This window comes from Podarcis pityusensis, assembly GCF_964106645.2.
Source record: "Podarcis pityusensis genome assembly, chromosome: 15".
In the NCBI taxonomy this organism is placed as follows: Eukaryota; Metazoa; Chordata; class Lepidosauria; order Squamata; family Lacertidae; genus Podarcis; species Podarcis pityusensis.
Window position 1 is genome coordinate 36,121,044 of NC_138040.1, and position 10,850 is coordinate 36,131,893.

The window sequence follows — 10,850 nt, forward strand, 5'->3', positions numbered from 1 at the left end:
CATCTCTTCCTAGTGGGAAAGACTGTGACCGGGTGGCAGTTCTGCCTCCTCAGCCTCTTCATCTATTTGATTGTTTGATGATTTGATTGTTGTTAGCCGCCCTGAGCCTGGCTTTGGCTGGGGAGGGCGGGATATAAATAAAATTTATTATTATTATTATTATTATTCAGGTGCTCATTGTTGATGGACAACTACAAGGGCTCTCCTGCTCTCTCCACATTTGGCTCTTCATCTTTGGACTCGCGGCCCGACGCGCAGCGTAAATTAATAACGCAGAGTTTTAAAGAATAAGAGCTTTACTGAGTTAAAATAAACTTCTTCATAAACAACATGGTTCCAAACAGTTTGACTGAGATTACATACTGCTCACAACTGAGGCAGACTGACTGAAATCTTACAGAGAACACACAGAGAAAATGGCTGCCAAGTCACATGTCAGAGTTAGCAGTTAGGCCTGAATAACTTTAGTAGGCCCAAATTGAAGGACCACACATATCTGCTATTTGGGTCCCTGAAGCACAGATTCACACAAAGCGGCAAAACGCTCTTGCAGGTTATTAACAGGATTTTTATTTGAAGTGCATATGCAGAACAAAGGCACAGGGCGATCAGTACGCAACCTGTACACAGTAGTCAGGGTGCGCCCCTTTATATAGATTTGCAAAATAGAATACCACCTGATCTCTTGTAGGTCACCTGATTTCTTGAAAGTCACCTGATTTCTGGGAAATCGAAACTTATAATAAGTTCCTATATTACCATATAAGGTCTTGGTCTTCTCTCCCTCCTTCCTGCAACCTCCCTCATCCTGGTGTGACAATAAATCCTTGTTCTTTATCTCTATCTGCCCAGGCTAGACATTCTGAGGGGCCCATTTGCAATGTAACATTTAAGCATGTCCTTCCATAATAGAACAATTATATTGTAATATGCTCCTTCAAAATGACTGTGCAATCCCAGCACTTCCCAGCCTGCTTTGCTGCTTCTGCTCTCATGTGTCTTTGACACATGACAGGGCTGGCCTTGCCTTATGGGTATAAGGCAAGGTGAACCGATCACCTTGAGCTGCAGGATTCACAGAGGCAGCAGATCTGGCCTCCAAGAAATGCCTTGCCTGCTGCTGCTGCACTAGCAGAAATGGCTGTGGCACACTCCTTGGAGGCTGGATCTGCCACCTCCTTGGCAGCCCCCTCACTGCTGCCTCTACAGTGGCCTGTTGGCAAATAGGAGGTGCTGCTGGTATCCCCACACCCTAATAATAATAATAATAATAATAATAATTTATTTATACCCCACCCATCTGGCTGGGCTTCCTCAGCCACTCTGGGCGGCTTCCAAAAAAATATTAAAATACTGTAATATATCTGCCCTCTGCAGACTCCTGGCTGTGCTCCTGCCTGATGTGATTCAGAGTGGGACCCTTCCCTCCCTGCAGCAGCCTCAGAATCTCACTTCAGCTACCGAATACGGTTGATTTGACACCCCTTGTTCCTGATGCAGATCTCGCTCACCTCTCCTTCCCTGGCAGGGGAGAAGAGCGCCATTTTGTGGTTTGCCCCCGGTGCAAAAATGTCTCGATTCAAACAAGAGGACTGTCCTCCAGCAGCCCATCAAATGAAGGGCTGCCCAGTGCCTATGTTAGCCTTTCTCAGAGTAGGCCCAGGGAGATTCATTGAGCATGACTAACTTAAGCCCCTTTTATTCAATAGGTTTACTTTGAGTATTACTTGGGCACAGCCTTCTCTATGAACTTTATCTTAGAAATAGGAAGGATTTATAGGCCATAACCAGCACTTTGAAATGTGCCTGGAAATGGATCAGTTGTTTTATTAGGGGTGTAACATAATCCCTGTAACTGGCCTCAGTCAGCAATCCGGTGGGAGCATTCTGGACCAGCTGAAGCTTCTGAACACTTTTCCAAGGCAGCTCCACGTAGAGTGTATTGCAGTAGTCCAACTATGATGTAACAAAGGCATGTGCATCCCAGCTCTAGGTCTGGGAAAGACTCCTGCCTGAAACCCTGGAAAGCTGCTGCCAGCCAGTGCAGGCAGTACTGAACTAGATGGACAACATGGTTGGCATAAGGCAGCTTCCTATGTTCCTCTTCTGTTTTGCCCTTTGTCTCCCTTGCTTGCCTTGCAGAGGAAGGTTGCTAGAAACTCATCAGCTGAGTGGATAGCTGTCTGATGTTTTCTAAAGCTTCAGCAAATATATGTGTGTGCGTTTTGTGTTTAAACCAGAAAGATATATTTTTAAAAAAGCGAGAGCCCAACACACAACCTTTCTAATGGCAGCATGTTTAATACCTCCAAGGAGGAAGCTTGATAGGAACACAAAAGCAAGCTTGCTTCCAAAGTGTAACCAATATTTGCACATTGCAGTGACTAATTCCCTACCCCGCACTGCAGAACAATAGGCATAATAGCAAAGTACATTAATGCAAAGCGGGCTCGTCTGGTGCCTTGGTTATTTGACACATAAATAAGGAGAGAAGGTGGGGGGAGATTTTTTTATCTACCTGTATAACTATTCTCTAAACAGCAGGCTGCGAATGCAGCTCAGAAAATGCTGACCCAGGCCTGCTTGTACCCCTCCTGCGCTGGGTTGGCACATGATTTGCAGAACTGCAGGAGTTCTATCACTGACCTCATTAGCAGTGCATTTCCTGCCTTGTTAGCATCATATTTGTATAATTTACAGCACCTTGGTTTTTATGGAATGTGTTCCTTGTAGAGTGTAATGGCAGTAATATATTTAACCTCTTCTATTTAGGAATGCTGCTGCTGCTGAAGGCAGCCCGCAGATATAAAAGGGACTTTCCCCCCTCCCTTTCTCTCTTCTTCCCCGCATGCACTCTCTGTCCTCCCCCTCCATTTAGATGCTATATATCCAAATATATGTGCAACCTGTAAAATGTGCATAAAAGGAGACGCAGAAGCGGTGCTGGGGGAAGGAGAGTTGCTGCTGAAGCCTTCCCAAGGTCAAGCCATTAAATCCAGACCATGTCAGGGTTAGAAAGCCATCCTTCGACTGCATAAGAGAAAGACTGCATGGGACCATACGAAGCAGCCTCATGAAAAGATTGGACCTTTTGCCCATCTGACACAGGAGCATAGAATGCTGCCTTGCACCAAGTCAGATCATTGGCCTATCTAGCTTTGTATAGTCTACTCTGACTGGCAGCAGCTCCCTAGGATTCCAGACGGGATTCTACCAGCTCTGTGGAGAGATGTCAGGGATTAAACATGGGATCTTCTATATGCAAAGTAGATGCTCCACCACTTAGCTAAGGCCCTTCCTCCCTGCTGGGAGTTCTAGATGAAATATGGATATAAAATTTACAGCATGCTATGGTTTAAGACAGGCTTCCTCAACCACGGCCCTCCAGATGTTTTGAGACTACAATTCCCATCATCCCTGACAACTGGTCCTGCTAGCTAGTTGTATGGGAGTTGTAGGCCAAAAACATCTGGAGGGCTGAGGTTGAGGAAGCCTGGACTTAAGATTAGAAAATACAGCCTCGGCCCAGAATACCTGAAGGAGCGTCTCCACCCCCATCGTTCTGCCCGGACGCTGAGGTCCAGCGCCGAGGGCCTTCTGGCAGTTCCCTCATTGTGAGAAGCAAAGCTACAGGGAACCAGGCAGAGGGCCTTCTCGGTAATGGTGCCCGCCCTGTGGAATGCCCTCCCACCAGATGTCAAAGCGATAAACAACTACCTGACATTCAGAAGACATCTTAAGGCAGCCCTGTTCAGGGAAGTTTTTAATGTGTGACATTTTAGTGTATTTTTGGTCTCTGTGGAAGCCGCCCAGAGTGGCTGGGGAAACCAAGCTGGGGAATGGATGAAATCTTTGGACAACTTAGAGAACGTAACATACATGGAAGTCGATGCTGTGATAGGAATACCTATCCCCAAAAAAGAGAACCCCGAAAGAGAAACATAGAAAAGGCCCAAAAGGAAGCCCCCAAAGTAGAGAAAGGGGGCCTCCTCCAAGGAATCTGAGGGAACAAAATCATCTTGGAGGAAAGACCCAAAAAACATCCCCAAAACTTCTTTCGCCCAGTCCCCCCTCCCCAGCGCCTCTCCCTGCCCAAGCCATCAGCCCCATGTCGGTGGAGGCTGGCACCCCTCTCCCCGCCCACCCATGTGGATTGCCATAAGCCCTTAACATCTGGCTTGTATCCACATGGGTGAGCACCCCCCTCTCACCCTTCCCTCCCCACCCGCTGGAGACCCCTGTCTAGCATTTCTGGCTGGGGTCCCCCCCTACCTGCCCCGTCACCTTTGCCCCCCTCCCAACCCTCCAGACACCCAGCCCCCTGAGGTAGCCCCTCCAGCCCACCCCATCCAACCCCAGCCCATCAGAAACACCGAAACACCGAGCGAAATCACTGAACAGAACCAATTCAGAGCTGACCGTTCTGGCTAGAGCACTGTGTTCCATCCATCGCCTCCACATCGGCATCGGAACCATGGCTTCACTTGTGCCTCTACCACCGTTTGCACCAGCCTCTGAATCATGGGACTCCTACCTCGCTCGGTTTGACTGCTACCTCCAAGCCAACGAGCTGACGGAAGTATCACAGGAGCGTAAGCGGGGCCTATTACTCAGCCTCTGTGGGCCTGAGGTGTTCGAGACGGCCCGAGCATTGGTTGCGCCTGTAGCAGTCCAGGCAACACCGTGGGACATGATTCAAGAGAAGCTCCGCAACCACTACGTGCCAAAGCCGTCCAAGATTGCTGCCCGCCATGCGTTCTTCCACCAGAACTAGGCAGAGGGGGAGTCAATTAAAAACTACACCGCCGCCCTCCAACAGGTTGCAATGCACTGCGAGTTCCGAGACTTAGACGGTGCTCTGATGGATCAAATCGTTTGCGGGGTCCGGGACATTTGTCTGCAACGGTGTCTCCTCGCCAAGCCAGACCTCACACTGCAGAAAGCTATTGAGAAGGCCCTGGCCTCGGAAGTTGCTGAAAGCTCCGCCCAGGAGATCCGCAAGGCCAGCAGCCTGCGTCTTGCTAGGAAGCCAGTCCCAGTGCATCATGAAGAGGCCAGCAGTGATGAGGCATCCTCCAGTGAAGACGATGATGTGCACCAGACAAAGCGGGAGTGCAGGAAGTTCCAAAAGAAGTCCAAGGGCCAATCGGAATGTTCCGGCTGCAGAGGCAACCATTCCTGTGCCAAGTGTTGATTCAGAGACGCCATCTGTTGGAAGTGTTCCAGAAGGGGCCACATCGCTAAGGTCTGCCAATCGGCTCCGTCTGACACGCCCCCCTTCACCGACTCACAAGTCCAAGTCTTCACTCCAGTCTGCCAAGGAAAGCTGTTTTGCTCTCACCAACTGCCACTGCCCGTCTGGGACCACAATTGGCCAAACTGACTCGCCTACGCGACGCAAGCTGAACGTCACTGTGCTCACTGAAGGAGCTCCATGTGACATGGAGCTCGACACTGGGTCTGCCCTGTCCATCGTGTCTTGGAGCACCATCAAAAGACTGGTACCCAGAGTGTCCAAAAGGCAACTCGACTCTCACCGCGTACATGTGGTAGGTGTTGGCTGGTTCCGGATCACCTTCAAGGATTTTTCGAGCCTGCTCCGACTGGTGGTGGTCGAAGGTCAGCGGCCAAGCCTCCTAGGGCTAGACTGGTCTGATGCCCTCAGCCTGGAAGTCACCGGCATCAACTGCATCTCTAACGCAGAGACTGAGGGTCTGGTCAAAGACTTTGCCGAGGTTTTGGACGGCACTTTGGGTCAATATACAGGTATGCCCATCTCCTTTAGCCTTGATCCACAAGTCGCCCCCATCAAGCTAAAGCCACGCCGGGTTCCCTTTGTTCTCAAGGCTAAGGTCGATGAACAACTGGACAAGCTGATCGCCCAAGGAGTTTTGGAGCCGGTTGACCACGCCAAGTGGGAAACCCCACCAGGTTCCCTGGTGGTGTGGGCCCCCGCAGATTTCCACCATTGTTTGTTAATCGGGTTAAAACGTTAGCAGGGTGATTGTACATTCAGTAGTGTAAAGTATGCTAGATATAGTGGGAAGGGAGAAATGGGAATATATGGGGAAATTAAAACAGGCAATCTTAATGGAGAAAGATATAGAACCATGGAAGGGGGAAGGGAAGTCAAGGGAAGAATGTACGGTTGTATTCAATGAAATGTAAAAGACTCAAATGAAGGCCTAAAAGATACCTTGTCATCATGTCCTTGTAGGTGTTCCCAAGGCAGAGTGATGGCTCTGTGGATTTTGACCAGGACTGGGATTCTTGGAAGAGAGCTTTTGGAAGCCAGCTGATGGAATTCTGGCTGGGAAAGACCACCTTCACCTGCTGAGCTCCTTGGGTAATTGGCTCTCCTTCTTCCTTCAGGTCCTTCTGCTCTGACCACCGCTTTCTATTTCACTGCCATCTCCCGGGTCTTCTCCTTGGGGAGGTGGGAGAGGCAGTGTGGTGTGGGACAGTTAGAGTGTTGGACTAGACGCAGAGAGGCCCGGGTTCAAATCTCATGGCAAGGCAGTGGTGCAAGAGTCACCTAGTGCACATGTGAGAAGCTTCCTGCCAGACTGGGACTGTGTCTAGGTCTCCTTCCATAGCCATCCTCCACCCCCCTCTAGGGAGGAAGGGTGGCTGTGGCGTGGAATCACAGGGCTGGGGAGAAGCAGCAGGTAGCGTGACTCCCCCCCCCCGACTTGTGAAAATGTTACGGCCAGCTGAAGTAAGCAAGGAGGGTGAGGCCCTTCAGGGGTGGGGAGGATGGTTTTTTGTGTGACAACCTTTAAAGACCATTTTAACCTTCTGTGTCACACTTTGCGGGGGGAGGGGTATTGCAGCTGCTGCTTTGGAATCTGCAACCCAAGGTGTTGCCACAAGCCTCTCCCCCCATTTTTTTTTTACTACAAAGGATGATAGACCTTCGGTGACTCTGTTGCACCCCCTGGTGATGTCATTGGGAGTGCAACAGGGTCCAGCTTCCCCCTCCCTCCCTTACAGTTCGAAGTGACTAAACCAGCCTCCCTGGCCATTATATAGGTGACGCTGTAGCAGAGGAAAAATGAGGTCAACAGTTTCCTTTGCCTCGATGGTGTGTAGCCAGAATCTCTGGCTTTTCCCCGCTGTTGCCTTACAAATGGGCAAGGGAGGGATTGGCACATAGGTGCAAAGTTGGTCTGACTTTGACTGGAGTTTGTTCTCTTCCTCACAGGCGATTCGCTTTCCTATGATGCCTTTCTCAGCTAAGGACAGACAGCAGGAGCCCAAGAACCGGAAATGGGCAGAGGTGTCTGGTGCCACGACGACTGCCACCTCTACAACGCCCACCCCTCCTTTGCAGATGGGCTGAACTGTGAAAGTGGCCAGGAGTACCACGATTGCTCCAAGCACTCAGAAATGACATTCAGGAGCATGCCATCCCCTGGCTCGATGTTTTCCTTTCCTCCGGAGGCTCCGTGTGTCTTTCATCCCCTGATGGGGTGGACTGGAGGTTTGACTTCAGGGTGGTTTTTTTAGGCCTTTCCTCCAAGGTGATTTTGTTCCCTCGGATGCCCCCTTTCTCTATCTTTTCGGCTTCCTTTTAGGTCTCGTAGGATTTTATCTTTGGGGGGGTTCTCTTTATTGGGGTTAGGTGTGCCAGGTCTCCCACAAGCAGGACAGCTTTGTCTGAACAGGTTCCAGGGTCCTTCTCACTTTGCTTCATTTCTTTTCAAAAATATATATATTTGTCATTAAAGAATTATTAGTTTTGAAACATATGTGCATTGTCTCATTTTTCAAGTTGCGGTTTCCACAGATCAGCTTCATTTGTTGTGAGACATTAGTGTTACATACAGTGTTAGGTTAGGAAGAAAAAGGGGCAAGAGGGGGTGGCAATGGTGAGTGGGATGGGGTGGGAATGCTTCTATTCTTCTACGTAGTGTATGTGGGGGCATTTGTCTCAGTGTCACTTGTGTGGGTTTTCTTACTATAAAAAGGTATAAATCTAAATCAAACAAGTGTTGGAAATGTAAAGAGAAAGAAGGTTCTTTTTAGCATATGTGGTGGTCTTGTAGTAAGGTTAAAGCTTACGGGGAAATGATATATAATGAATTGAAAAGGATGTTCAAAATAACCTTTGTAAAAAATAAAATAAAAACAAGAAGCTTTTCCTTGGGGAATTATAGGGACAGTACTACGTAAACTGTATAGAAATTTATTTATGTATGCTACTACAGCAGCAAGAATGCTACTCACCCCAAAATGGAAAGAAGCGAAGTCCCAGCAAAGGAAGAATGGATACAAAAACTTAATGGAATATGCAGAAATGGCGAAACTTACTGGAAGAATAAGAAATCAAGATAACAAACTTTTTATTAAAAAATGGAAATGGTTGATTGAATATTTACAGATAAATTGTAAACAGATAAAAACACTGTCAGGATTATTGTAATAACCTGCAGTTTCATAAGAATATATATTTAAAGAAGATGAATAAATGAGCAAATTAAGTTAATTAGGATATGCAGAATATATTAAAAATAAATATAAGGAACCGCAGAAAGAGGGGGAAGGAAGTCAAGTTTTAGAAATGTCAAAATGATTGTACAATCAGTGAAATGTATAAACTTGAAAAGTAAGTATAATTTTTTTTTTAAAAAAAGAATGAACAAGATTGATTACCTATTGTTGCAAAGGTTGCAAGCCACCCCAATCTCTGCCGAGTGGAAGCAATATTCCAGGTGGTTCCAGGAGGTGCTCACATAGGGCTGTGCTTTGGGTGGGAAAGCAAGGTACAGCAGAGACCAGTGGCTTTAAGAAATATGGTTTATTGTCTGTACATGAATTTACACCTGGGTCTACTTTGGAGAGAGGGGCTTGTTCCCTCAGCAGTGCAACTCTGGATTCCCAAGGCATCCTGACCTCTATCTCCGTGCCTCTGTACCAGCCTGCTAAGATGGTTCTGGCCTTCAGAGTAGCTCATGGAGGTCTGAATGCTTCCTTTCCACTTCCTCAACCCCCCTGCTCTAAGTAACTCCTCCCCATCTGTCTGCTTGTCAACCCCCATCCAGTCCTTTTTTTAAAAAAGACAACATTTTTCCTGTGTGACATCATGCCCCCGTCACCTTGGCAACCTCCTTCCCTCACTGGCAGAACCTCCTGCCTGGTTCACGGTTTCCATTGATGGGTTAATGACTTGCTTCCAGCACCTTTTGTTTCTCTTAAGGCAGGGTGTTCAAACTTTTTGCAAAGAGGGCCAGATTTGATGAATTGAAGGGCCATGAGGGCCGACCAAAGTTGTTGACCTTTTTTTTTATTTGATGTTGTTGAGGGTTTTTTTAAAAGGATTTTACCACAGGAAATTAACTGCCAGATTAAACTAACTGGCGGAGCAGATTAGACCCCCAAAATGCACTTTGGACATACCTGTCTTAAGGACTTCTATCCCAGGTGAGGCCCTGGCCTGGAAAAGCAGCTTAGCCTGTATTTTTTGACTGTCCTGGCATCTCCCCTTCCATACTCCAAATATTTCTAAATCCTACCATTTATTAATAGCTTGCTCACTCTAGCCATTTGGGGTGCCCTTGCACCTCCAAACTTTGTTACTGCAGATCTGTAGCAATATTTCCAGATTTCACTTATGGCAGTTGCAAAGCTAAATTGCTCATTGTCTGCCAGTAAATGAATGGGGGGGGGCAGCACAATCCTAATGAGGGGCTGGGGAGACGCAGAGTGAGGGACCCTCCACCATATTGGAAGCCCTGCTAGTTCTCTAAAACCAGGGCAGAAGTTGGGGACAGGTTTTCTTCTAATTATGTCACTTCCAGGTTGCCATAGTGAGGAGACTGAGGACAGGGCTGACCCAAGACATTTTGGCAACCGAGGCTAAGCACAAAAATGGCTTAAATTCCCTGGCCAGGGAAGAATGGTTGAGTGAAGATCTACATCAGGAACAAAGGAGGAATAAAGATCTACATCAGGAACATAAGTGGAAGTCCAGCAGTGTCTCCTACTCACCAAGAGGGTGATGGAGAAGTGGCATTGTGGGGAGGGGGCTGCTGAGGAGCCGGCAGATCCAGCCTTCAAGGAGCATGCTGCCTTGTCTTGCTTCATGGGTGGGCTGGTCTTGCCTGAGAAGGGGCAGATGGATCAAAAGTCATTGGTGACCCATCAATTCCTTAATCCAAGTTGTTTATAAATAATTGAACAACAACAGGCCCATGACAGAACCCTGTGCCACACCACACTTGTGTCACTTTTTTCCAGGATGATGAGGAACCATTAGTCAGCACTGTTTGGGTTCTGTCAGTCACCCAGCTGCAAAGCCACCTTACAGTTACCTCATCCAGCCCACATTTTACCAGCTTCTCTGCAAGAATATCATGGGGGACTTACTGAAATCAAGATACTTTACATCCACAGCATTACCCTGATCCACCAAGGTTGTAACTCCATCAAAAGGGAAGGGAAGGAAGGAAGGAAGGAAGGAAGGAAGGAAGGAAGGAAGGAAGATGAGATTCAGCTAGCATGACTTGTTTTTGAGAAATCCATGCTGGGTCTTAGTAATCACAGCATCTTTTTCTAAGTACTCACAGACCAACTGTTTACTTATCTGTTTTAGGACCTTTCCTGGTGTCAAGGTCAAGGTCACCAGTCCATATTTATAAATTGTCTTGGATGAAGGATCAAAATGGGTAGCTAATGCTTCAGAAGTGAACATCAGGATTCAATATGAGCTTAACAGAGTGGAGAACTAGGCCAAAACTAACCAAGTGAATTTCAGCAGGGACAAATGTAAGGTTCTCCATTTAGGCTTAGGTTTTTAAGTCGAAGTTGGATGGTCATCTGTCATGGATGCTTTAAGTAAGATTCCTGCA

General features: G+C 47.6%; 1 protein-coding gene across 4 annotated transcripts; it reads left to right on the forward strand.

Annotated features, from left to right (window-relative positions):
* Positions 1–255: 255 nt before the first annotated feature.
* LOC308463838 (uncharacterized protein) lies at positions 256–7,747 on the forward strand. Of its 4 annotated transcripts, none has more exons than XR_013979735.1 (3): positions 256–553; positions 6,218–6,346; positions 7,205–7,747. XR_013979735.1 is itself a non-coding variant. In XM_080982628.1 (3 exons), exons 1-2 carry the CDS (start codon positions 5,046–5,048, stop codon positions 6,235–6,237), a joined length of 741 nt encoding a protein of 246 aa, XP_080838754.1. In that variant the 5' UTR covers positions 4,925–5,045; the 3' UTR covers positions 6,238–6,346; positions 7,205–7,747. The 4 variants fall into 4 exon arrangements, 2 of the variants coding, with proteins under 2 accessions (XP_080838754.1, XP_080838755.1); XM_080982628.1 differs by lacking the exon at positions 256–553 and adding an exon at positions 4,925–5,766; XM_080982629.1 differs by lacking the exon at positions 256–553 and adding an exon at positions 4,925–5,766 and having other exon boundaries at positions 7,236–7,747.
* Positions 7,748–10,850: the final 3,103 nt, after the last annotated feature.